This window comes from Planococcus citri, chromosome 2 (genome assembly GCF_950023065.1).
Source record: "Planococcus citri chromosome 2, ihPlaCitr1.1, whole genome shotgun sequence".
In the NCBI taxonomy this organism is placed as follows: Eukaryota; Metazoa; Arthropoda; class Insecta; order Hemiptera; family Pseudococcidae; genus Planococcus; species Planococcus citri.
Genome location: NC_088678.1, coordinates 58,699,265 through 58,726,206, shown reverse-complemented (window position 1 = coordinate 58,726,206; position 26,942 = coordinate 58,699,265). Strand labels below are relative to the sequence as shown.

Sequence of the window (26,942 nt, the reverse complement as noted above, 5' to 3'; positions counted from 1 at the left end):
AGTGCTGCCAGGGAAACCGGATATAATGATTTTTATAAATGGAAGAACTCAATAAAATTACGTGAAATATAATTCAAGTTATCATTAAAATTCGTGATTATCCGTATTAATTAAAATTCAGACAATGTAAAACAAAAATAATGTCCATTTAGTCGTTAATTTACTTATCAAGTTGGAATGTGAAACTCAACAGAAGCCATTTTGCGATTTTGCGTAGGTACTTAAGTATTTCGCAACTGAATTTAAAAGCGAACATTGGAAATGTTTTTGAAGCGTAAATTAAAGGAAATATTCATCATATGACACTCGTGACTCGTGTAGTTGAATTTTGCAAATTTTCTTAATTTTTGTCTAAAAATTTACTAATTATGGAAATAACAAATACACGAGTCACGAAGTGCTCAACTACAGCCACAAACGTAAAATTGCTGACGTGTTCATGGTTGAAACTTGAAAATGCGATGTTACCAAGCACTTGAATTTATTGGAAAATCAAAGTCATCGGTCGCTTAGGATGAATTTAAATTTCAATCTTTCAATTCAATTTTTGGAAAACATACTAATATAAATTTCGTCTGTTTCTACAAACCATAACTAATTGGAGTAATTCTGAAAGATATTTTAGATGAGACGACATTTTCACTTTAAATTTCTGTATTTATGATTTGAAATATTTTGAATTTCGATTTCGGGAAAAAGATTCCTCAAAACTGTCAACGTAGGAAGCTTACTGTCCAGCGACCGTAAACAAACGTTTCTCCTCGGGTTCTCTCTCATCGCATCGTCAGTCTCTGAGGTCATTCTTTCATAACAGATCAAATTACGTTCATGATCAACGTCAATTTTTTTTTACCGTTGTCAACCCGAAAAGGAAACATTTTTTCGTAGTTAGTATGCTCAACGATTGTAAGTAAGGTAGTATTGCCGACTTCGATTTCAACCCTTTCAACGGTTAGTAATTTAGACGAAACCGTACCACCCCAAATGAAGATGACCAAACACGTAACACGTACCTATCACGACGTGATGATTTTTTAAAATTATTGAAGAACACAATATTATGAAGTGAAATAGAATTTAAAATTCAATATTATCCATGTTATTTAAAATTCAGACAAAATAAAACAAAAATAATGTCCAGTTAGTTGCTATAATTTACTCATCAATTGTTGGAACTACCTTTCATCTGATGCCAATGATGCCATTTTTCGATTTTGCGTACCATACCTAGTAGGTATTTTGCAACTAAATTTAAAAACGAACATCGAAAATGTTTTTGGAGCGTAAATTAAAGGAAATATTTACCTTGAAATACTCGTGTAGTTGAATTTTGCAAATTTTCTCAATTTTTGTCTTAAAATTGACTAATTATGGAAATAAAAGGAATTAACAAAATGCACAAAGTGCACAACCATATAGCCACAAACGTGAAATTGCTGACACTCGAGTTTATTGGAATTTGGAAAAGTTAAAGTCGCCGGTCGCGCAAGTTTTTGATGATTTTAGGATGAATTTTCAAGTTCTTGGAAAACATTTTAATTTAAAGTAAATTTCGTCTGTTACTAACTAGGTACATATGTATAAAAAATCTACATGTCAAGAAAATTATCCAGGTTCTTTTCTTAGGCTGCATTTTTTAGATAAGTTTTGAAAATTAAATTGAACCGATTTGAATTTTAAGAAGGTTGTGATATTAGAAAGAAGCTTGAACTACAACATAGAAAATTCGTGTTATTTTTACACGGATTTTGGCAAATTTAGAATCCATGAGATGATGAGAATCTGCTAGGGTAGTACCTAGCTTTTGAAAATGGATTTTGAATTTTACTTGAAAAAAGAATATTTTTGAGGTTTTGAAAGTTGATGAATGGAATCTAAACAGTGTTAAAAACAGAGATTTTAAAAAACGTCCAAAATCCAGATTCTCGAAAATCTGCCAAAATTCGTGTAAAAAGAACACATCACATTTCACATCTAATATTTTTTTACACTACCTACTTACCTACTTCAAGTGTGTAATTCAATAAATGGTAACTTGGTGTATACGTTTGCTTTCTTCCTTTTCAGTTTTCATTATTCGTTTAATCGTTTTTTTCATTTTTGTAAGGTAAGTAGGTCACTTCTGGACTCTGGTAAAATTTAATTTAGGTACTTACATTATTTTCTTTTTAGGAAATAAAATAAATTTGAAAAAAAAAAACAAACAAAAAGAAGTTGAAAATGATTTACTTTTCAAGTAGGTAGAATTGATTTATTTTTATGATTAATTCCCAGATCCTCAACTCAATCCTTGATCAAACTGACTAGAGCAAACTGAAAGTATCATTTTCATTCAACTTCTAAACTTCTTTTTGCTTGTTTTTATTCGATTTGCTAAAAAAAAAAAAAATAATAACACAAATTTACCTGAGTCCAAGGAACAAAGCGAACGCTTTTTTACACCAAGTTAGCACATTGAATTGAATTACATACTTGAAGCACAAAAATATTATAGGTATTAATTAATAGTCCTAATTAATAGGTGTGTTCGAGTGCTTTCCAGTAAGTTACGTAAACATTTTTTTTACAGTTTTCTGAAAATTGCATTACAGCAGTCTGTAGTCCATTTTTGAGTCTATTATCATGAGATTCATGAGCGCTCAAAAACCCTAATTTTTTACGTTTTCTGTGAATTCAGTAGCGTTCTAAAGAGCGCTCAAAGTCCTCGAACACTCCTTTCAAAAAAAAAAAAAAAAAAAAAAAAAATGAAAAGGAAGGAACAGAGCAGACGCCGACGGAGTGAAAATAAAAATAATTACAAGTTCAGATCGGATATTCTCGTGCATTTTCGGGTAGCACATGTGTTTCACTGTTTCACTTATGACTTAATGACTTATGTATTCTTATCAAAAATTTCCCGCGGTTCCGTTATCAATATTATTTTATAGCATTTGTAGTTTTATGTATAGCTTATAGCATTGAACTTGCTGAAAATTTATGTGCAGTTTTTTTCTCTTTTACTGCGATTGAAAAGAGTATTTATTGTGCCCACGCCACGGTAGAGATGAATCAGTCAACTTCCTTCTCTGCATCATGTTCGAAAACGGAAGCCTCAGTTCTAGATCATTGTGTCGTTGATGTCAACTGGGGGAAAACCGCTTACTTGTGGACCACAAAATATTTTCAGCAATTTCATTGTAAAGTAAGCCGATCTCTGGAATCGCCTACATTCAGCGTCCCCAATCATCCTGAATATGAGTGGAGCTGGAGTTTGTTCATCAACAAACCAAATCATGAACATGTCGGTGTAGGATTATCTCTAGAAAGCAACTACGTCCATGATGTATTCGCTACGATGAAATTCTCTTTATTAGATCATGAGCGAAATGAATTATTTTCACGTGTATACGATCATGTGTTTATGAGGGAGACCATGCGTTGGGAATGTTCGCAATACATTTCAAAGGCAGCATTACTAGATCCCGATCCAAATAACAAACTACTCAAAGAAGACACGCTAATAGTTCTCTGTGAATTGAAATTCTCTTGTCTGGATAGCCTGCCCACCAAGGTATTTCGAGGCCATGAAACGCAATCGACCATTTCTGACAATCTTTCAAAAAGCTTAGGACGTTTATTGCAGAGTCAAAACTTTGTTGATGTAACATTTTCAGTGAATGGAAAGAATTTTGGTGCTCACAAATATATTTTAGCGGCACGTAGTCCAGTATTTGAGGCTATGTTCAAACTCGATATGCAAGAAAGTCGACTCAACGAGGTAAATATTTCGGATATCAGTTGTCAAGTATTTGAAGAATTTCTGCAGTACATATATACTGACAAAACTCCTGATCAAAAAGTGGTAAAGGAGTTACTCGTAGTCGCTGACAAGTATCAAGTTGACTGCCTGAAGCTACTTTGTGAAGAAATGATATTGAAGCAGTTATCAGAAAAGAACGCGTTTGATTTGTTATATTTTGCTGATCTACATTCTGCAGAACTATTAAGAAAACAAGTTACATTTTATATCAAGACACACCTTGCTAATCTCATGTCAACTCAGTCGTGGAAAAATGCAATTCTAACACATCCTCACCTATTTGATGTTATAAATGGAGTGCGTGAAGTTGAGGAATCTGTTCTATTACCAGAACCTCCAGGTCTAAGGGTAACGGACATGAAGTAAAAAATTAAATTTAAACCTAGCTGCCAATTTTGTATTACACATTACTTTTCATACTTTTTTCTTCATTGTGTCGTATATGTAATAATTATTCAGTTTATTTCTTTCAATGGAAGAAAAAATACATGCTGAGGTCATTCTCTCTCTCAAATTACTTTCATGATCGTCAATTTTTTGATATCAACCCAAAATGGAAACATTTCTGTAGTAAGTATATGCAATGATTAACTCAAAAGATGATAGAAATTTGTAACAGAAAGTCGATGAAGAATGGTCATCTGAGTCGTAGCTCAACGATTGTAAAGTAATATTGCAGACTTTGATTAAGCCTTTCAAGTGACTATTAGGTAATTCAGACGAAACCGTATCACCTCGGTGCCAAAGTTTAGATAAACAAACACGTACCTATCAAAGATATAATTTTGAAAACTGCAAAAGTAGAACTCGTAGAACAGATGATCATTTCAATACTAAATAATGGTAAACAATTACCTATCATTAAAAAAACGCACTCGTTAAATATAATAACAATATAGGATGATATATTTTCCATTATAACGAAGACAATAATAAATGAGTTGGAAAAAATACGTATGAATAATTTGTTTAATTCAATGATTACATTTCGCGTCTGAAAAATAATTATTTGTCATAATTGAGAAAGGAGTAGAGAAAATAAATCACACACGTTTCGCATCGTTCAACGTTCCACATCTTAACCGGAAACTAGGATTTCTGTTAGCTTGGCCCTTTTTTCTATACTCAATTGTGATAAACACAGTTCAAACATTTCTGGTGATTTCTGCAAGATTAAATTTCAACGTGAAAATACCATAAATACTATGTATTACTCGACACGAGGTAATAAGCAAATATTTCTTACTTGAACTTCTCTCATAATGGTGATCATTCTCTTAGCTACAATGTGATCTAATTTGATTGCATCTTTAAAGAACACTTCTGTCATAATGGCTACCAGATTAGGTAAATTTGAATTATTATTTCCTAATACAATAGGATGATTTCTTTCGATAAGGTCACACAGATAATCATAAACATGTGGTACTTCGTCTGCGTCTTCCGTTACAGGAAGTGATTGTAACCTAAAAACAATACACCGCGGTAAAATCTAAACTATAAAATAAGTCGACGTAATTAACTAGTAAAATATACCAACCAATGGGGTAAAACTTCATCTACGTTAACAGCGGAGCTATTATATTTCAATATTTTAGTTAAAGCTGATATTGCGTTTTCTGTAGCTACTTGATTTTCTTCTTCGCGGGCCGAAGGATCGCTAATTATTTTACATAAATCGGGAATTACAGAAGCACAAGTTTCTACGAACACAAACACAAATTGTTATAAAAATCCAAAAAATCTAATGAATTTTCCGAAAGATACACGATAATAAAACTCACGAGCGAATTCTTCGCCGCCATATAAAGCTAAAACGCCGAAACCGTAACAGGCTGCTTGCCTTACTTCGGGTTGTTGATACGTAACATAATTGGCCAATGGTGCCAAGAAGTAATCTTTATATTTTTTACAATGCGGTCCAGTGAATTCGATTAGATCATCGAATATACAAATACTCCACTGGTGATCGGTCCACTTTTGTCGGGGATCCTGCAAAATGAAAAAAAAAAAAGAAAAGTGAATTGGTGTATTTTGAGATCTGATGTAAAGCGATTCAATTTCACTACTTACCAGCATTTTAACGAAAAGAGTTAAAACTCGATCGAAATAGGGATAAAAATCGGTACCGTAAACTTTAAATAGAGCGTGAACAACGTCAGCTAATTTACTAATCTTGAAAGTGGTATCGGCTTCGTCGCTGTCGTCTACTTCATCTTCTAAATTCTGTGAATTTCAATTGAGTAAATGAAGATGTCTAAAATTGATAAAGAATACTCTTACAGGAATTATTTTTCTTACTTCATCGTAATCTTCTTCTTTGCGTTTTTCCTGGACAGCTTCTTGTTCGAGAAAATGTTCTAAAAGATTTTTTTCAAATAAGGATATCAATTCATTCATCCATTGTTCTGTTAAGCATCCTTTGCCCAAGACTTCGATACACTGTAAAACATTACAATGTTTTAAACTTGCAAAACGTCTATGCCAAATTACAGCATAACCTTCTTACTTTAGCCATTGAATGGAAGAGATCGCCAACTACTTCGTTTTCTGGATCACCTTTAATGGCGCTCAGTAATTCTGGGCAGATAAAATTCCACATGTCTTTGACGTAATCAGGTCCTTTGAAAACGGAAACAAAATCACAAAGAATAAGAGACTTCATTGGGGAAAAAAAACTGATTTTTTAAAATCATCATTGTACAGTAAATGAAAGGAATTTTTTCATTTACCGTATTACAGACGTAATCAAGAATAGGTACCTTTAATTTTGACGCATTCCAATAAATGTGGTAAGCTTTGAGCTGCCGCCATTCTAACACCATCGTGGAAGTAGAATTTTAATAATGGTATCATTAAGCGTACTGTTTCTTCAGCATAATCGGCAAATCCTTCTTTTAATTCACGAGCGTAACAAACCAACATCTCACACGCAGCTACTTTATCTTCCAAGCCTGCCAAACAGAAATTCTCTCGATAATCTCAAGTTTTCACCATACAAAATTTTAATTCGAGTGATTTACAAACCTGCAGTACGAATACCAAAATTTTGCTGTTCGCCTAATGAAATGAACTGCCAATCGGCATTGACTCTATCTAGATCTTCTAAATCTTCATTATCGAATAGCGCAACTTCTGGTTTCATGGATGCAGTTTTCATTACAGGGCCAATAACCAGAGGCAAGTATGGCTGGAAATCCTTACCTATTGACCGAAGATTTATCATTTTATAAACATCTGTCGCAGGGTTTTGTTTTCATAATTCGTGGGTAATTTTTTACTTACCCAAAACTATACAAATTCTGGCCCAAGCAGAAATTAAATAAGTATGATAAGGATCATCTTCAGCGATAATATCTCCGTTTTCGTGATTCTTCAGTAAAGTATCCATGACATCTCTTGCATCTTTAGCAAACTGTATTCGAAGCAAAAAAACACCGATGAATATGTATGCATTTTCGTAATAAATAATCTAACTCGATGCAATCCCATACCTTATCGTGTCCTACGGCTAATCCAATCAAACTGACGCATTCCAACGTTTTACCACGTAATTGCCTCAATTCTGCTGTAACGGCGTTATCGATAATGTATTTCAATTTCGGTATCAATCTGTAAAATATTCAAAACCGTAATGCGATATCGAATACGTATCAAGTGACATTTTTTTTCCAATTTGTACCTATCATAAAACGCCACAAATTGTTCTTCGGCTGTATCAGCGACGGAAGCAATGGTAGTAACAACTTGTTCTAAAACTAATTTTGTTCCTTTTTCAACCAACTAAATCAACAAAACGACAATCAATCAATTTACTATCAACCTGTTGATTAACTTCTACCGCAATTAATCACTCACTTCGGTGAATTTGGCGTTCAATATGGCTTCTAATTTCAACATCATTCCTTCTAAATATTGAACCAGAATATGTTTGGGACAATCTTCGGCAAAATTTACCAATGCGGCGCCTTACAGAAAAATAATCGTTAAAAAGTATTCATTCCAATAATTAACTCGAAGTGAAAAATTAATTACCAGCGTGAGCTTGGACACGTGGATTCAAGTTATCGTCGAGTAGAAGTAGCAAAGAAGGAACAATTTTGTCGTGGAATTTCTTCTGCAAAGTAGGCGCGAAATCAGAAGACATTTGGCCCACAGCGTTACAAGCTGCGTATCTGACTCTTGGATGCTAAAAGATAAGGTAAAAAAGTTTAGAAATTCTTTCAACAAAACAAGGTCAATCGGGACGCTTATCTACTAACTTGATCTTGCAAAAAAGTCAGAACGCCTTCGATGATTTGAGGTAATAATGGTTCCATTTGTTTATGGCAGCCTTCTCCCACAGCTGAGATTGCCATTAACGCAGCGTGTCTGAATTAAAATTTTTGTTTAATCAAATGAACGGGAAATTAATCTAGTTGGACGAATTCATTCATACCTAAATCGCCAATCGCTGTTGGATAACATGGCAGGAATATTACTAATGATGTGAGGAAGAACTATTTTACCTCCGAGTCCACAAGCCAATCTGTCAATTGATGATTCGGCTACAACGTTGTTACTGAAAAAAAAACGTGACCGTATTATTAGCAACATGATGGTAAAAAAAGTTCAAGGTTGTCTAGATCGACTGATCGCCTACTCAAGGCAACGAATTCACACTGATGATTTCATTTATGAGGACATACCAATGTGATTTTTTTATACATGGAAAAAATATGCTCAATATTGTCGAATACAACGAACCGAAATAAAAATAAACGTTTTGTTTATCGCATTCAAATATTAATTTGATTCGTTTTTCGAAACGGAAATAATACTTGAAAATTCGATGACTAACTTTTCGTTATCCTCGTCGACAATTTCATCGGAACAACTCCATTCTTGGTCTTCTTCTAAATCAGCCATCATTTTCAAAATACTTTGAACTAAAGGTCCGACGTAATTCTGCGCTTCTTTTTTCATCATAGCAGACCCTACTTCACTCAACGTAACAATTACTTCCAAAGCCAAATGGCGAACTTCATCATCGATATCTTCGTTGGAAAAAACCTATCAATTAAAAACCATTAGAAAGAAATAAAATCGATTCCGAGTATACGTACACACTAAAAAAAAAAACAACTCACTTTTAGGCAAAGTTCGATAACTCCTCCGATATGAGGTCTTAAAAATTTAGGCGAAGATTCGCACAAATCGATGAATGATTTGATAATCGAGTCGTCGTCCCAGTTTTGTAAATTTTCAGCTAAAACCTAGGCAAAATAAATGAATAAGCGAATAATTCACAATATCGAACTCCAAGCACATAATTGATCGATTGTTTCATACTTGAATAATACTGGGAAGTAAATCTTGAAAATGTTTTTGAATTGCGGTTTCTTTCTCATGAAGAATTATAAACGAACATACAGCTCGAACGGCTTGCGCTCTTACCTAAAAAATCAAATTCATTTTGTTAGAAACATGGGACAGGAGACATGTTAATAAATTAATAATGCAGAAATTTGAAATAATTCACATATCCTTACTTTACTATCTGATCCATCTACTAGAGACTGTTGTAACATTTGTTTAATCAAATTCAAATTACTATTCTGCTGATTTCCAAAAACTCCGGGAACGTTACTACACGAAACAAGTACAAGAAATATGCGATATTAGATAAGCCTACACATAGAAAATTTCATTTCAATCGTTGAAAAATTAATCGAGCCTAAAACAATGTTCAAGGTAGAAGGTAACATTAACCATTCGGATTGTTAGCATTTAATAGTCAAGTACGTAAACTTACGCGAACATTCTCAAACTACATTCTTTCATTTGAGCTGATGTCGAACTTGCACATCTGAATAAGAATTGTAAAAATTCAGGCCATTGATTGTTACCATCATCATCGACCAAATTTCTAGCTAGTTCAGACACAATGTCGCACATCTTCTTCTTCAAGCCATCGTTTGTTTCAGCTTGTACCAATAATAATAAACATTTTTTCAATTGATCTTGATCTTCGGCGCTGAGCTAGAAATAAGTGAGCATAGATATAAGAAAATCAATCAAGCGAAGATTATGCTACGAGTGAAATTAAATTCTTACTTTGGGATAAAATTCTGGAAAATCATTTGTAATAAGACGTCTCATCAACACACAAGCGAGCTGTTTCTCTCCATCTGGTAAAGATTCGTCGGTGATGGAATTCAACAAGAATAATATTCTGGTTTCAGTGGGAATATTATTGAAGGCTTCCTACGGAACAAGAAAATACATTCGTAAAATGTGTTTATCGCACTGAAAAGACGAAGGTACAAATACTGAAAACTTACTTCGGCCTTATTCCGAGTGTCGGCCTCCAAACTCAACAGACAGCTAAGCACTTGGCGAAAATTAGTCGCATCGAGAGCCATTGATAAATGCTGTATGAAATCCACAGGACTATGTAATGATTAACCGCTTGTCGTTGAAATGATTACGCTGTACTAGCGTAGTGAATTTGATGGATGGAATAGAGTGTTACAACGGATATTTACTTACACTCCCGACTCAAATGTGCAAATTGATAAAACCACGTTTTTAATTATCAAAACCGCGAAACGAGGAACCGATTTATTTTGGACAACGATGAATCTCAATTATGAATCACATGCAAGTTGAATGTACATGTGAAAGCGACAAGAAATATACTATAAATTTACTCTTACACAATTTTTTTAAATTAGTTTTACACCAAGAAAAGATTACGTACGAAACCACGGTATCGGAACCATTGTGTACGTAAAATTATTTCAGTTATTTCCAATGATGTTTCGCAAAACGCAAAATCTCGTCCGCATGATTTTTTTCTCTTCATGACTCTACAAATTTTTGTATATGGTAACACTGATTATTCAACTTCGAAATTTTTGTTATCAAAGTTTTCGTCAAAGTTTTTGAAAAAACTTTCGCTACGTGAAGAATTTTAGTCTTTTTTTCTTTACAAAATGTTTTAAATGACTCTAAATGTAATGAATGATTTCAATTTCGAAGAACCCGAAGCAGATGAACCAAAAGAAGATGAAAAAATCCCAAAACCACAATTTGTATGTGATATTTGCGGCAAAATGTACAAACATAGATCGAATTTAGAAATCCATATCGGAATTCACAATGGAACGAGCATATTTACTTGCGAATATTGTGGTAAACTTTTCACTCAGAAAATAACTCTTAAACGGCATTTACCTATTCACACAAAAGTTCCTCAATATACGGTGAGTATTCGCATTCGCCTCAAATTTTACTTTATCATTTCTTAATAATTTCTATTTGTAAACGATTTTTTGTGTCTCAGTGCAAGATTTGTGATGAGGAGTTTATCCATGAAAAGACCTACAAACACCATATGTCCAACCACACAGGATTAAAAGCAGTCTTTTGTTCAGTTTGTAACGCAGGATTAAACAGCAGTACAGAGTTGAAAAGGCATATGCGTTCTCATACCAAAGAAAAGCCATTTGCATGTGATATTTGTGGGAAATGTTTCAGCCAAAAGTTTAATATGTATGCTCATAAACGCTCGATTCATCAAAACATCAATGGATCAAACAAAACTTCTTCTCAAAGACAGTAAGCATTGTTTTCAAATTTCAAATATTATTTCATTTTATGTACCTACTTCATTGCTTACATTAATTCATTTTTTTCTCTCAGATGTCCGCTATGCAGTATGATTTACGAAAGAAACAGATTAGCCGAACATCTATCTGAATATCATAGTTTGATTCAATCGTCTGTAATTTTATAGCCAATTTTGCTAACTGTAACTGTATAATTGATAACTGATTTTGCACTCGTATGTAATTGGATTAAATTAGATATTACGTATTGTTGTATCGTGGAATTAAAAATTTCAACTATGGCAACCATCTATCTGAAACATGTTTAAAAAAGGAACAAATGAAAATGCGAAAAATCAGAACGAACACTATTTTAATTCCTATAATGCAAAATTAATTGGTATATTGCACCAAAAAAACACACGAAAACTTATCTCAAAAAATAATTTCTAAAATGGAAAAAGTACATTTAAAATTAAAAACTCAATCATTCACCAAAAAACAACATTATTTAGAAAAATTAACACACTCATTCGAGCTTCTGATTCGTGACAGAAATGCCACTTTTATAAACCTTAGTTTTGATATTACTTTTGCCGAGCAATTTCATACTAGCTAACGATATGCCAGGGTCGATAGGAGTTCTGCAAGCATCATCTATGAAACTGATCGGTTTACGAGTAGAACGGAGCAATGGAGTATGGCATGCATCTAGCGAATCGTTGCTTTTCTCGGAATATTTGCTGAAATTCTTGGTAACACCTACAGGAGTCGATAACGAGGTACTGGTAGATACATTGAAGTTAAATCCTCCATTACTTTCACTGCACAACGAGCCGGTATCGAATGATTTCCCATTAGTCTACAATAAAAGCATTGGACAACATCGAGATTCATTCATTCAATTAAAATTGATTGACGAAGATATTTGAAAAGTTACCATTTTTTGGTAGGGTTCTTTAACGTGGATAATAGAATTATTAGCGCTCATAAGAAGAGAAGGACTGGCATTGTTCGTTTCGAGTTCATCCAAGCTTTTCTCCATTACACTATCTGAACGGTTATGGGAAACACGACGTACGATTGGACTATCTGAATCATGTTGTGGACATTTTTCTTCGAGCTGGAGGCATTAAAAAGGTCAATAAAAAACTAAAAACTAAGGATTAAATGAAAAGTGAAAATTTCCATTAATAATACCGATTCATCTACATAAGGCTGGTACTGTCCCATGCTTTTCATGTTTTCTTCAATTTTATCCAAATCATTTTTCATATTCGTAATAAAATTCATAATCCCTTCGTTGGCTTCGATACTTTCTTTGAGCATTTTTTCTTCTTCTTCGAGGCAGTGTTCACAATTTTCCTGAAAAATGGAACTAAGGTTAATATAATCAAAGAAACCTGGAGAAAATCAGCCGAAGATCTACATGCACCTTCATAGCTGAAACTTCTTCGTCATATTCTTTCAAAACATTGAGAGCTGTAATTTTTGTTTCTTCTGGAGCGAAAGATACGCCTAGATTCTTCACGTTTGATAACTTCTTTTCCAGGTGTAGAATTCCTTTATCTATGCGCTTAGCTTTGGTAAGGATATCGTCGAAATTCTCATCGTTTTCAAACAAACTCATTGCAGTAAGGTATTCAACAAACTTTTACGTGCACAAATATTCTGGCCGAAAATCTCAGAAGTTCAAAATTTCGGACTTACTCGACACCCTTGCCATTTTTTATCAAATTTTTTTTAGGCGGTTGTTCGCGCGAAAACGAAAACCAAAATACAAAATAAAAAAAACACAGGCTGTGTTGTTTACTTCATACAAAAAAATTGCCACATTTCATTCCATTCAAAAGTCTGATAAATGGCGACACTGATTTTTTCAAACTTTTTTCAATGTTGTCGTTGTTCGTCAAGTTTTCATTCCAAAAACTTCAACTTTCAAAAAAAAATCAAAAAGTTGTGAAAAGTTTTTATATTTCTGATGATTTCGTTTTATGAGTGTGGAATGAGTTAAATGAATGAAAAGTTCTCTCGTTGAAATTAAAACTTGTGGTGTGTTCCAGTCAAATCATTTTGCGCGATTATTACAATTTCAGTGAAACAGGATCCTAGCTACCTTCACAACCTGCCACACGCTCGCAGAAATGGTAAATATTCGTATTACATATCAAAATTTAATCATCTCCAAGTTGTCCATGAATTTTCCCTTTCCATTTCTTTTCAATTTAAAATATCATGTAATAATAGAGAATTTGAGTTTTTCTAATTGTATTCGATTTTTTTCAGTCTGTCACCGAGTTTTTGAAGACTTTACCTAGTTATGATAAGAATAATTTTTCCCGCTTTCATACTGATAGCACGAATAGAACTTGTGTGAAACGTCCGTCTGTTTACATATCGACTGAAGAAATTCCGTCAGAGCAAAGTAAGTGGAGCAATCATGCAAAACCCCTTCTTAATGGGTAAATGGGAAGAAATTTATCTATTCTGTGTTGATATTTTTCAGTTATTGTAACCGAGAAAACGAATATTTTACTGAGATATTTACATCAAAGATGGGAGAACAACGCACAGGTGAATATTTTCTAAAGATTCTATATCATTTCTTATTACTTGTAGTCTTACGTGTTGATATGCAGAATGCTTCATGTTTTGAATACTTTTCAAAATTACATAATTTATCATTTTTCTAGAATACGTTACCTCAACAGAAGAAACGAGATCAAGCGCCGGAGAGTGGGAATTCCGACGAAATGAATATCATACCTCGAAAAAGACTCAGAATTGAACCTAATTCTATTTAAATTCTATGTTCATAGTCTTCAGTATCTTTTTACATGTTTATATTATGTCTTTTTGTGATGTAAAAAAGTGTAAGGTAAGTTATTAATTTTAAAATGAAAAAATGTATGTGTGTCTTTTTTTCATTACAGGAAGGGATCGTCGTCCGTGATTGCAATGATGATGTATCAATTTTGCCCCTTTTTAATCTAGGTGTTTGTGCCTCGAAATGACATCCTTCTAGCTAATGCCATCAGTTTTCATACAATCCAAAGATATCATGATCATCTTTTTCTGTGAATTGTAGTATGATTTCTATCTCATATATTTACTTATGCTGCATCCTTGTCGTCTCGTCACTGACCATTTCTTTGGGTTATCTCATTTACAAATTAATATATTTTTTATGTCCGCATTACAATTTTGAAGCTTGTGATTCAATTCTGATTTTCGAATCATTTCTGATTAGTTAATTTGACATGTCTTATCATCGCGTTATTTATAGTTGCATTCATTTTCTGCGAATAATATTAGTTCGTCGAGTTTTTTCATTATTGAGGTTAAGTATTTTATCAATAATAAATAGTTGATTGAACCAAATGTTATAATACTTATGTAGTGTTTTCAAATATAAGTTAATTTATTATTGATGATGATTTTCTGTAGAGCACCATATCAACTCCTCATCTTGGTCATGTTGCACATCAATACTTCATAATTTCTATAACGAATGATATTGCTAACGGTTTAATCATTGCTGTAATTTTAAGTTATAGGAGAAGAAAGACCATTTTTTAACATGATATAAATACAGCTTATTGTATGGCTTAAATACATTCGTATAGATAAAACTACAATTTCATTCAACTCTTTCAATTGAATTTTCCCATAGTTAATAAATAATCGTTGGAAACAGGATTGAAAAAAAATCACTGACAGATGATCTAATTGATGAAAGGATTCATTTAGGATAAAAAGTTACAATCAATGTAAAAATCATAAGATCATTCTGTAGGTAAATGAATATGAGAAAAATTATATAAAGGTACACTTCTCACTCCATTGACATAATCAATGTCAATGATGATTCACACACTTATTAACTGAAATTATTACTAACGCAATTATACAAAAGAGAATTTCTAGTACACGGGGTAGAATACAGCAGAAATTTAGCAAAAAAAATGCTTTTCATACAGCACTATTTCGTTTCATTTTAAATACTTAATTCACTTCCATTCACAAACCAGCAAAAGAAACTTTCTTCGATTGCAATAATATAATATGTACAACTTGAATAAAATTAAATCATTATCGTGTTTCCGCTTTATGTCGGGGAGGTTTAAATGTTTTCAATTTTTTGACTTTTTTGGATGTTGAAGTAGTAGCTTGGAACTGTTTCCAACTATCAACTCTCGTTTGCCTTGATTCCTACATTTAAGAAAAATACAATTATTTTAAGCTGTCAAATAAGTACTCAAATAAAATCCATAATCTCATTTTCAATACTCACGTCAAAGTTCTTCTGCCATTCTCTTTGCTTTTTAGCGTTTTCCTCTTCTTCAATCTCTTGTTCTCGTTGCCTTTTCTTTTCTTCCATATTTCGTTGCTCTAGATTTCTTCGTCGACGTTCTGCTTCGGCAAATAGTTTCATGGTCATAACCCAAACTGCATGTTTATATTTCTCAGGATCGTCTTCTTCGACGGGTTCGTTCTTTTTCAGCTTTTTTCTCTTTTCACTGATCATGAGATTAGTTCGTTCTTTCGCTTCTTCAACAATATCCAAACATTTTTTCCTAGTTTCTTCATTTTCAATAATCTTCCAAGCTTTACAAACTATTTCGAATGCTCGCTCAGCTCTTTCTTTGTCGTTCGGATTTTTATCTGGATGTACGAGTATGGATAACTGGAATTCAAAACGTACTAATCATCAAGAACAGAAGGCTTAAAAGACGTATACATAGCGTAAGGAAAGTAAATGTACCCGTCTATACTTTGTTTTGGCAACATCCACGGAATCTTCGGGCTGAATTTGAAGAACTTCATACGGATTCAAATTAAGGTACGTAGAGCCGGGTCGCAATAAACGAGTGAGTTGTTGATCCGAAGTTAATACTGAATCCCGTTTTTCGATTGCTTTTACCTGGAGCATAACATTATCATTGCAAGAATGAATGTACAGTATTCTCAAACAAAATAGCGAACTCACCTCAGTGTAAAAACTGTCGAAATCTTCTTTCGTACCTTCCATTGCTACAATGAAAAATTAGACCGAAGATCGATTATGCCAATGAATAGTAGTAACTACTCAGTTTTCTTCAAGGCGAGATACATAATAGATTTTGATGAAAGCTTATAATGCACAAGAAAACAAGAAATTATTCAGAAGGAACTGAAAACACGAAAAATTTTGTTTGAGAACAAAATTTTTGCAACTCTTGTTTGGAAAAATTTTTGTGATAAGATTTTGATTTATTGTCGTTTTGAATAATTTTCATAATAATAGGTAAAAATTTCATTTCGCTTTCGTTTTTTTTAAAATTTTTTTGGTACATTTGTACGTTATATTTTCGTTTTTGATTAATTTTGAAGGAATTAGGGTTATGAAATTCAAGAATTTTCGATTTTCATTGTTTATTCCAGTCTGTCTCTCTCTCCCTCTCGCGTTGCTTATTATTTGGTTGTCAATTCGCAAATTCAAATCCAGCCTCCGCTTCGACATAACCTTGGCCGTTCGGCAAGGCAAGGAGTTTTGCTTTTGCGGTGAAATCTTTGACAATCTCAGCCGACCCCAGGGCACCGAAGTCCTCCGACGGATTTGAACTCATCTCACGATGAAAGGCATGAGCTGAGCCATCAATTTCCCATAATTTCATATGATTGAATTGAAAAAATAATGACTTTATTACGGCGCAGAAAGCTAGAGATTCATCGACATCCAGAGATTCATATAATGTAGGCAAAATCATGATTTTAATGGCATGATCTCCCTATCTGCCAGATTTACAAAAGTCAACCGTTTCTTTCTAGCATAATAGGATAAAAAATTCCTCAAGGAACCTTCCAAAACAGAAAATAGATTAGATCAGATTAATGCAATGTGAAATCTTGAACTACATTCTGATATGAATGACACGTAGATATTCTTTAAAAATCAATACATAAATGATGCATGCACATATTAATTATATGTCCACTTTTTTACAGAAATAAGTATTTCCAAAATAATGATAGAAAATTCAGAAAACAAAAATTTAATCTATCACTAATTACTTTTAAAAATATACAAATTATTCATGAACATCCCAGGGTCTTTCCGGTTTTACTTTGGTAAAAGTATCTTCATATATAAGTCTAGGAGGCTCACTTAAACTCACTCCTCCGGCCTGTACTTCTTTTATCAATAATTCCAACTGAAATACAAACCGCAATTATTCATTTTTCATTCTTAGCTGAATGAAAATTACAATAAATCACTCACTTTTCCACCTGGAATAGGTTCGTAAAGATTGGCCATTTCTGTCAACCCGCTTTCGAGACAACGTCGAGCAAATATTCTTCCAACATTTACGTAGGCTGATTTATCTGTCGGACTACCGAATAAAAATGAGTCCAGTAGAACTATATTTAGATTAAGAAGCGAATAAGAAAAAATTACTTGTATAAGAATTTCCTAATACACCATTCGTCGCTTCCAGCTGACAGAACGGTATCGCCGTCTTTGTGAAGAACAGAAGCTACGATACCTTTCGATGTTTCTTTGACGACCAATCTATAACAGATTTTTGTTAAAATTATATTATCTGAAAACATTTTTGCGATGACCTTACATAATAGTGTAATACTAACCTATGCCAATAGGTATGCTTGGTTTTTTCCAACACCCATCCTTCGTTTTTGTATTCAATTCTGAGACGTTCCAAATTTCTAGGATTACGATTAAAGATGTTGTATTTTACTCCTGGCGGTGCTTTAACATCTGGATAAACTTTAGGCGTAATGTTCAACAACTTTGATCTTTGATATATGGTTCGATATTCTCGAACAGACAGATGAAGAATATTCACAGGTTTCAAAATCGATGCAGACGACATACCGGATGAGTGATATCTGGAAATAAAATATTCATAATAAAATCACGAAAGAGAAATGGATTTCTTCAATTACTCATTTCATTATCATTGACTACTATCGAAGAGTATTAAAAAAAAAAAAAAAACAACAATCATGAAAATTATAACACTGTAATTATCCCGTTACAAACATTAGGTAGGTAATTGAAAAAAATTATTCATAGGTACTTGAAAGAGCTCGAAAGGAATGTTAACTACACATAATAGTGAATTAATCATTATACCAATTTAAAAACAATAATGTAAAAGATAACATCATTATAAAAAATAATAAATAAACCCGGAAACTAGCATTATTTTGAACAGCTTTACGTAATTCTAAATTGGCATCTTGGACATTTTCGGTAGCGCCGACTAAGGTCGTATCAATTCGTTGAATATCTAAATCCTGGTTCATAACCATTTCGGTAAACGTTCCTTGTAACCCAGCAATGTGAGTTACTTTCTTTTCTATAGCTTTGACTTCCCCTTTCAGACTATTCAATTCGTTGATCAGATCTTCATTTTCAACTTCGAACATTTGAAGTTCTTCTTCGGTTAATTCTTCGATAAAAGAATGAGGGTAGGTGTTATAACTATCCTCGTTAACACCTGATTTGTAACTAGAAGGTCGAGACTTTTCTTCGCGATTCACGGGATCCGAAATTTTGTTATTACTCGACTGAGGGGACTTGACTTTCATCATAGAGTTGTAGGCAGATTGTCGTTCGGCGTAAACTTCTTTCAAATCAGAGTACATTTTACACACAGACTTCAAATAATTTTCTACCACATCTAGGACACCTTTTCTATGTTCGTATAACTGAGCCGGATTTGGATTAGCTTTGATAAATACAGCTAAATCTTTCAGTAACGTTGAACAATTCTTTATGATATTACGCGCTGCGGCATCGACCTTTTCTCTCTCTATATCAGTCATACTTGGTCCAATACTAGATGATGCGTTAATATTACAATACTGTGTTTTATGTTCTAATAAGTAATCTCGTAATTTTGTTATATGATAAACCACGTCTAAAGATTTCGAATTGAATTCGTCCCGTTTATTTTTAAATTTTAGCGGCGGTGTTCCTTTATCTGATCTGGTCAAGCTGCGACGTAATTTTTCATTTTTTACATAAGCTCGAAAGATGTCCGTGATGTCCATCGTGGTTCTAGATAAGGTATTCACATAATTGAATCAAATAAAAAAATGGCATTACAATTTTTTTCATGAACTAGCAAGATACATACTTCTATAAATTCGTCCGATGTGTTCACTGTTCAGTGATCTGATCACGATCTCGCCACTCAGCTCAGCTATGGAAATATGGGCTACGAAGTATTCCCAAATGTTTGAGTGATGCCTGCTTGAATAGGAAATCACTCATTTATCGAATAACTAACATATTACATCTCAACTTTCATAGAAAAGTCACGCAAAATACAATAGTTTGATCGTAATCACGATTTCATTATCACCAAAGTTCGGCTTTTGTTTTATCAGCACTTTTTATTTTTGTCTACGTCATCATCGATTCATCGGTCATTTATTTCCCAGATTTTACAGCATTTTTAAGAATGCGGTGGCACATCAGCTGTATTTTGGCGCGGTTTTGAAAAATGGTTGGTGTGGTTGGTGAATTGAATGGTGATAACGTGATAAGCCGAAATTAAATTCCTGCAATTCCTTTTATATTTCTTTCTTTCGTGTCGTTCTTCAAAAATTAATTTCACAAAATCGAGTTACAAGCTTTCGATGAAGTGTTGGTTTGTTATATTTTCACATTTTTCGTGATGTTCGTCTCATCAAACGTTTTGATGAAGTGGTCGCCAGTATGAGCGTATATTCTACACCCACGAGAACATGTATTGACGAAGGATCTTCTCCGACTCCGAGCAGCAATCAGTCCTTTTATTTCACTCCTGGAGAGACGTTTTCTTTTCTCACTCCTCAAACCAAATCGAGAAAACGCGCGACTCCATACAGAGGAAGAGTACCGAAGTTCAACGTCTACAACAAAGAACTGTCAAGATCAGACGATAATCTACACCAAAACAATGATATCGCAGGCGTCACTTCACCAATTCCAATCACCGTACGAGATGCCGTTAAATGGGAATGTCAGAATGCGCATTCCGCTAGAGAAACGGTGATATCCATCGATAAAGAAAATATCGGTGTTCAATTGTGTTCAACGCCATATTTACCTCTTGGAGGAACTCCGAGCAAATTTACACCATTGAGAAATATTTCCAATCAACCGAATGACAAGAATGCTACTGTTTTTGAAGCTCGAATATCTAGTATTGGTAAACATTTTGACTTGAGGGTAAAAACCGAAGCTGACGTTGATCAACCCACTAAGTGCAGTGTTGTTCGAAATAGTCCAAATTCAACATCTAGTAGCAATAAGAATGAATCGGCGATAAATCTTCCGGTTACAGAATCTAGTAGTAACAGAACTAAAAAAAAAGTAACTCTGTTTCGCCGTTTTGGAATAGGTCGCAAGTCGCCGCGAAAATTAGCTAAAATTAATTCGAAAAGTGTTCAAAAATCTGGCGAAATGGTCGACACGCGAACTCAAATTGATGGCGAAATCAATTCAGCTAGCTTTAGTAAAGAAGACGTTGAAAATACCGATGTGTCAAGAATTGAAGATGAAGTAATTATTACTCGCAAATTATGATCGCTCATTATCGATTTTTTTGAATTAATTCACTCTTTGTTATTTTAGCGACTTCGAGTGAAAGATGAAACTTCGAGTATGGATAAAAATTCGTCGGGCAGTCCTCGACCTCCTTTATTAATCGAAAAGGTGTGTAAAATTGAATTATAATTATTGAATTATTTGAATTGATAATAATTTTTATTTAGCTATTCAAACAGATCATCTAATTTCAAGTTTTAATGGATTTACTCGTAGGTAATTAATTAAACTTTGTATTCTTTTCCAGAAATCGTCTCCTAGAAAAATTAAATTTTGGCAATTCGTCAGGATCAAAAGGTTCAGAATCTCGCCAGTGAAACGATTATTCACTAAACCCACAAGATATTTAATCTCATTCAAGGAGAAAATTACCAAGGTTGGCTTGCTCGGTATTCAAATTTATTACTTTCCTCGTTGCAAAAAATTACCTACTGACATGTATTTTTCAGCGCTTTTCGCGACATCCCATTAAAACGCTGCTTAATTCGAAACCGGAAGATATTTCAACTGAAACGAATTCAGTTCAAACGCACCGAATTTGTACGCTATGCCTTGAAAATTTAAATACCAAAGAAGAAGCTATGTCAAAAGCGTTATCCGCCCTTATGGCGAAATTGACTTCAATGGAGGAAGAACTGAAAGAGATAAAGGGCTATGTCAAAAATAATGGTAGCTATTCACCTCTCATGTAATCATTCCATATTATCCACACAATCTTGATATGTTTTAATATTTTTTTCCACAGCTAGCAGCATTTCAAACCATAATAGAAACGTTCCAGTTCCTCCGTTGCCGCCTCCTCCACCGCCACCACCTCCTCCGCCGAATTTCTTGAACTTGGATCGATCTGCTGGAACTTTGAAAAGGAAGGCTGATCTCACTACGCCGGAAAATGTTGACCATGCGGTGAAAAGACCGGCGATTAAAAACGAAAAGACTCAATTTTCTATCACTGTAGAAGATATTAGAAGTGTGAAACTCAGAAAAACGCCGGCTCGTGTTTTCAAACCAGTGAGTAGATTTATAATTGTGTTTATTTTTCTTTTTCTTTCAAGACCTTGTTTAATTCCTCATTATCTGTTCAATAGCGCGAAACAAACCAGCCAAACACGGTGAATGGCGATGATGCGCCGCAATCATTAAGAATGAAAAATATTAAAAAGAGCGTAAAAAATGGTAAAAAACGAACTCACAGCTTAGCAGAATTAAGTTCTAGGTGAATATTCACCATCCGCTTTTATATTCTCGTTAAGCAACTTCGGTTTTATAATGTGTGATTTTAATACGAATTTATCATTTACAGAGAGAATGTGACGATTAATCGAGAAGCTGTTATAGACTCGAGCGATGTGAGCACGCCTTATAAAGAGAATTTTTCAACAATGTGCATACACGAAGAAACTCCAGTCAGCAGCAAGAATACTTTGATGAATAATCGATCTCAGAAAAGAAAAGAATGGCTGATAGAATCGCCTATTAGAAAACGCGTCAATACCGGTAATAATTCTAGTATTTATTGTGATGCTGAATCCGAATATTGATTCGCGATTCAATGTTCTTTATTTGTGTCGTTTAGAAAGCATTTCTATAATGTACAATTAATTTTTTTATAGTCGTATTTTATTTTGAGAATAATACTCGTGATTGTCGATGGTCTTTTGCCTTTTATTGTTTTGATAATAATTGTGTAATTAATCCTTTCCTACCGGTGTATTTACCAATCGCCATCGCGATGTGAACGTGTTTTTATCTTCGTGACTTTAATGACAATGTACGTGGAAAATAATATTCATATTTCATACCAACGTGAAATTGTTAATTTTTCATACGACGAAAGATAAACTGTAAAATTCAGAAGCAATGATTGATAATCTTGAAAATGCTGCTGAAGTGGTGACTGAAATGACTCTTTTCTTAGTTACTAATTACAGTAGAATTTTCCCTATTCATCTGCTCAATCCAAATGCACTCATTTCTGGTGAATTGCCTAAAAAAAAATCGCTTAGTACATAAATACACAAATTTAATATTACTGATTTGACTAAAATAAGACATTTCAATCGTTTGGTGATGTAAAATGTTAGTACAATGTGATAAATGACAATTTTTCATTATGTACGTTGAGCAATCAAACATCTAAAACCAAATTAACATTCTCTGCGTTGATCAGTAGCTTGAAAGTTGAAATTATAAAAAAATAGCAAGGTATTAATTTCCTGCAATACATGAGTAGGTATGGCACTTCTTTCTCGTGTTCAAACTTGTTTAAACGTGTTTAAGCCTTCAGGTTTAAACCTATTTGGACGTGTTTATACTTATTTAAACGTGTGTAAACCGGTTTGAACCTGTTTAAAGTTTAAACGTATTTAAAGTTTAAATCTGTTTCAACGTGTTTTTAAAGTTTAAACCTGTTTAAACGTGTTCAAAGTTTAAACCTATTTGGACGTGTTTAAACATATTTGAACGTGTGTATACCTGTTCGAACGTGTTTAAAGTTCAAACCTGTTTTAACGTGTTTCAAGTTTGGGCCTTTTTGAACACCTTCAAGTCTGTTTTGATGTGTTTGAACCTGTTTAAAGTTTAAAAAACCTGATTGAATGTGTTCAAAGTTTAAATTGGTTTGAACGTGTTTAAAGTAAAGTTCAAACCTGTTTGGACGTGTTTAAACCTACTTGAACGTGTGTAAATTGTAAACTTGTCCTAATGTGTTTAATAACCTGTCTAAACATCTGTATACCTACATAAACGTAATGAATTAATGAACTGAGCCAAGAGTTGCCTGATATTTCAAGAAAAGAGGCAAAGAGGCATGAATTAATTTAATTGAAATAATAGATTTATTATTCGTAATTAATTAGGTACTTTAATCGATGAAGAGGTGACAGGATCGAATGAAGTCTGCTAGGGTAGATTTTCGGAGCCGTAGACTTTAGTTTTGGCCTTCATCGTTTGTTTCAAAAATCCGTTTAGATAATGAACGGGCTCATTCTCGTGGTTTTTGTGATTTAAAATATTTTCAAAGCCAGTATCTCTTTTACAAGATATAAAACATACTTTCACGTTGTTTTAACCACTCTCAAACACATTTGAAATTCAATAAAACTAGGTACCTAGTACCTACCAATCTAGAAAAAAAAACAAGGTAAAAATCAAATGAAAAATCTACTTGTTTTTATTATCATCGCTGAGACTTTATTTTTCAAATACAAATCACATTAACTTAATAAAATTCAAAACCGTTACGTCGGTTTTTTACATATTTTTTGTTATTTGATTAATATACTATTACGTAGTAACGAAAAAATAGTGAATAATGAATAAACAGAATAGTGCAAAAGTAACAATTTATCAGATTTAAAAAAATAAATCTCATTCACTCGTACAATCGCAATCACACATGACACACACACTCACTCACTCATACGTGTAAGAACCCGCGCACAACATTTACGCAAAAACACATTTCATCGTTATAAAATTTGCTAAAATTTAAAAAGACCAAGAAAACATATTATTTTACATACATTGTGGAATGAATTCGCGATTTTTTTTTTTGGTTTTGGAAATGTTTTTGTTTAGCTAAACGCATACACCTGGGTAATCTCCGCTATACGTATAAAAAGTAGAAAAAAATACACTCACACAAATTAATACGAGTATTTAGTCGTACAAAAAAAAATACAGAGAGAAGAGAGAGGGTAGGTGCTACAACATTATTGCGTAATCATACATCGTAAATTATACAAAATAAAGAACCAATACATAAGAAACTGATAACAGCATTTACATAAAAAAAAAATTGATTGAATTATAAAAATATTACAAATATACAGAATACATATTATAATATAATCAGCAATAAAAAAAATTCATATTTTGAGCATCATTAAAAGAAATGCAAAATAAACAATATCAACTTAGCGTATATGTACACTGTAAGTACCGAAAGAATACTTTTCCTTTTTTTTCTTTTTAAAAAGATAACTAATAATTAAGGACTACGACAACTTAGAATTAATAATAATATTACACAGTCTTTTAGTTTATTCTAAACATTTTTCTTTTAACAATCTGCAAACATATATAAGTACTGCTGGCATTACTAATATAGGAAACAAGTGAACTATAAACTATATCGTCGAATCAAAATAAAAATTAAAAAAAAACAACAAACAAAATCAAAACAAAAATAGCAAACGAGATAAAAAGGTCATAGAAAAGTAATAAAATAAAAACCGATATCGAATATTGTTCTATTAAGTAATTTGTTTCTAATCGTGCGTTGAATAAAATGCAATTCGCTAAAAGCATCAAATAATTGAAAAATTAAAAAAAAAAAAAAGGAAACGAAAGAGAAAAACCGTCGAAACGAACGTAATATGATTTAATCAATATGGCAGTAACCAAAATTCCTAAAATCGATTCTCAAGTTTGAAAAAAAAATATAAATAATAAACATTAAAACTTATCATATAATAAATTAAAATAGGACTCGAACGCTAAACGCTTACAATAGTTTAATGTTGTATTACAACAAAATTTAATTAAATGCGTGAAAACAATTTTAAAAAATCTTTTCAGTAACCTGACTCGATGAATTTTACTGTAGCTGAGAATTAGTTCAATATTTCATTAATTTTCGAATATTTAGGACGAAATATTGGTCCCGTTGTAAGGGAAAGCGATAATAGGTATAAAATTTGATTCATTTTTTTCAATATGGCATCTTTAGTTTTTTATAAAATAATAAATGCGTTGAAAAATTATCCGTCGAGGTTGCGAGTAGATGGTTCGAAAATTGGAATTTCCGATTAAAAACAAGCTAGTGACTATCGATAATAAAACAAAAGATACGAACGAAAGATATGTAGTTTTAAAATAGACTCAATTTGACTAGATTTCGTTCGTATCGATTGAAACACTATCGAATTTTTTATTTTTTTTTAAATGTCGCGAGATCGAATTAAAAAAAAAATCACGAAAATTGAAAAACAATAAATTAATACAAACATAATATTATACCTAGTGATGAAAAATGCGAATTTCGGTCACCCTTATTACACGTTAACAAGGATAGTACAACGTTACGTTACGAAACAGTAATAAAAATCTAGTAAAAAGCCTGTCCAAATAGGTACCTTAAACATTAATTTATTGTGATGATGTATCGTATTTTATTGGACCAAATTATTATCCTACGAAGAGGTGGGCAGATGAATATAGGAATAAAATGCCAAAAACCAATAAATCGATCTTTAAAATTTATCAAAATACGTGATAAATTAGGTTTTATCACTTTTTTTAATACTTAAATTTCAAAATCTAGTTATATTCCACGTTTAAAACGAGAAATGAAACGTTTTATCGTTAATACGATAGGATTAATTGACAAAAATCTAAATCTTAATTGACGATTTATTGTTAATCGGCATTAAAATATTCCAAAAATTCCAACTTTCTCGCCGATTGAATTTTTAAAAATACTTTAACACGTACAACGGGTCAGCTACGTAATGAAATCCTAACAATAGTAAATGCGCTTTTTTTTTAAATTAAAAAAAGTAACCTACGTTAAAGCGTTTTGTTTTTTTTTTTCATTTGGAAAATGCACTCGCAATATTTGGTGTATTTCACCTTTAAAGGCGTATAGTAATTAGTTTACACACGTTAATTTAAACATTTTTTCTTGAGATCCTTTAAAACTAAATAAAAAAAGATGACTAGATAAATTATTTTATAAATACAGGAACAATCTGTTTATTGAAGATCTTCTTCTTCCTCTTCTTCTTCGAGATCCGTTTCGGCATCGTGACCGTACATATCGGCCAATTTATCGAATCTCGGACCCCATACATTTAAGTAATCGTAATCGTGTTGTTCGTCATCGGTGCCTAAGGGAATAAAATTTGATTCGTGAAGTGTACTCGATCCAATGATTGAGAATATA

General features: G+C 32.8%; 9 protein-coding genes across 15 annotated transcripts in view; 4 read left to right on the top strand and 5 right to left on the bottom strand.

Annotated features, from left to right (window-relative positions):
- The first annotated feature begins 3,412 nt into the window (after positions 1-3,412).
- Positions 3,413-4,165, top strand: LOC135834111 (speckle-type POZ protein-like). Its single transcript, XM_065347949.1, has one exon. It carries the CDS (start codon positions 3,413-3,415, stop codon positions 4,163-4,165), a length of 753 nt encoding a protein of 250 aa, XP_065204021.1.
- Positions 4,166-4,677: 512 nt separating this feature from the next.
- Positions 4,678-10,584, bottom strand: Karybeta3 (karyopherin beta 3). Its single transcript, XM_065351757.1, has 23 exons — positions 10,123-10,584; positions 9,896-10,045; positions 9,594-9,820; positions 9,331-9,427; positions 9,131-9,235; positions 8,929-9,054; positions 8,640-8,851; positions 8,238-8,360; positions 8,062-8,170; positions 7,835-7,988; positions 7,658-7,767; positions 7,482-7,582; positions 7,294-7,411; positions 7,085-7,214; positions 6,827-7,003; positions 6,562-6,753; positions 6,309-6,421; positions 6,101-6,241; positions 5,873-6,025; positions 5,584-5,791; positions 5,340-5,502; positions 5,046-5,265; positions 4,678-4,964 (listed from the first exon to the last, which is right to left on the bottom strand). Exons 1-23 carry the CDS (start codon positions 10,201-10,203, stop codon positions 4,878-4,880), a joined length of 3,297 nt encoding a protein of 1,098 aa, XP_065207829.1. The 5' UTR covers positions 10,204-10,584; the 3' UTR covers positions 4,678-4,877.
- A 106-nt stretch (positions 10,585-10,690) lies between these two features.
- On the top strand, positions 10,691-11,700 carry LOC135836748 (gastrula zinc finger protein XlCGF49.1-like). Its single transcript, XM_065351765.1, has 3 exons — positions 10,691-11,046; positions 11,127-11,401; positions 11,486-11,700. Exons 1-3 carry the CDS (start codon positions 10,786-10,788, stop codon positions 11,577-11,579), a joined length of 630 nt encoding a protein of 209 aa, XP_065207837.1. The 5' UTR covers positions 10,691-10,785; the 3' UTR covers positions 11,580-11,700.
- Positions 11,701-11,747: 47 nt separating this feature from the next.
- On the bottom strand, positions 11,748-13,177 carry LOC135836746 (uncharacterized). The gene is made up of 4 exons (XM_065351763.1): positions 12,827-13,177; positions 12,592-12,756; positions 12,332-12,514; positions 11,748-12,253 (listed from the first exon to the last, which is right to left on the bottom strand). Exons 1-4 carry the CDS (start codon positions 13,019-13,021, stop codon positions 11,921-11,923), a joined length of 876 nt encoding a protein of 291 aa, XP_065207835.1. The 5' UTR covers positions 13,022-13,177; the 3' UTR covers positions 11,748-11,920.
- A 150-nt stretch (positions 13,178-13,327) lies between these two features.
- LOC135836749 (DET1- and DDB1-associated protein 1) lies at positions 13,328-14,820 on the top strand. Its single transcript, XM_065351766.1, has 4 exons — positions 13,328-13,538; positions 13,678-13,816; positions 13,898-13,965; positions 14,085-14,820. Exons 1-4 carry the CDS (start codon positions 13,536-13,538, stop codon positions 14,193-14,195), a joined length of 321 nt encoding a protein of 106 aa, XP_065207838.1. The 5' UTR covers positions 13,328-13,535; the 3' UTR covers positions 14,196-14,820.
- Positions 14,821-14,903: 83 nt separating this feature from the next.
- LOC135836747 (dnaJ homolog subfamily C member 8) lies at positions 14,904-16,620 on the bottom strand. Its single transcript, XM_065351764.1, has 4 exons — positions 16,382-16,620; positions 16,157-16,315; positions 15,686-16,078; positions 14,904-15,603 (listed from the first exon to the last, which is right to left on the bottom strand). Exons 1-4 carry the CDS (start codon positions 16,421-16,423, stop codon positions 15,484-15,486), a joined length of 714 nt encoding a protein of 237 aa, XP_065207836.1. The 5' UTR covers positions 16,424-16,620; the 3' UTR covers positions 14,904-15,483.
- A 790-nt stretch (positions 16,621-17,410) lies between these two features.
- LOC135836745 (syntaxin-18-like) lies at positions 17,411-19,754 on the bottom strand. Of its 2 annotated transcripts, XM_065351762.1 has the most exons (5): positions 19,539-19,754; positions 18,022-18,282; positions 17,831-17,944; positions 17,654-17,765; positions 17,411-17,585 (listed from the first exon to the last, which is right to left on the bottom strand). In XM_065351762.1, the coding sequence occupies exons 2-5, from the start codon at positions 18,264-18,266 to the stop codon at positions 17,463-17,465; spliced, it is 594 nt and encodes a 197-aa protein (XP_065207834.1). In that variant the 5' UTR covers positions 18,267-18,282; positions 19,539-19,754; the 3' UTR covers positions 17,411-17,462. The 2 variants fall into 2 exon arrangements, with proteins under 2 accessions (XP_065207834.1, XP_065207833.1); XM_065351761.1 differs by lacking the exons at positions 17,411-17,585; positions 17,654-17,765; positions 17,831-17,944; positions 18,022-18,282 and adding an exon at positions 18,401-19,459 and having other exon boundaries at positions 19,539-19,752.
- Positions 19,755-19,919: 165 nt separating this feature from the next.
- On the top strand, positions 19,920-22,651 carry LOC135836744 (uncharacterized). Of its 2 annotated transcripts, none has more exons than XM_065351759.1 (7): positions 19,920-20,950; positions 21,023-21,103; positions 21,243-21,371; positions 21,445-21,664; positions 21,741-22,006; positions 22,084-22,211; positions 22,299-22,651. In XM_065351759.1, exons 1-7 carry the CDS (start codon positions 20,123-20,125, stop codon positions 22,534-22,536), a joined length of 1,890 nt encoding a protein of 629 aa, XP_065207831.1. In that variant the 5' UTR covers positions 19,920-20,122; the 3' UTR covers positions 22,537-22,651. The 2 variants fall into 2 exon arrangements, with proteins under 2 accessions (XP_065207831.1, XP_065207832.1); XM_065351760.1 differs by having other exon boundaries at positions 22,084-22,171; positions 22,299-22,441.
- A 1,498-nt stretch (positions 22,652-24,149) lies between these two features.
- Positions 24,150-26,942, bottom strand: part of CadN (Cadherin-N) — a 108,598-nt gene continuing 105,805 nt past the window's right edge. For all 5 annotated transcript variants that reach the window (XM_065351753.1, XM_065351751.1, XM_065351754.1 and 2 more), the window contains one exon: positions 24,150-26,886. In XM_065351753.1, coding sequence (XP_065207825.1) covers positions 26,753-26,886 — 134 coding nt within the window. In that variant the 3' untranslated portion in view covers positions 24,150-26,752. The remainder of the gene's footprint in view (positions 26,887-26,942) is intronic.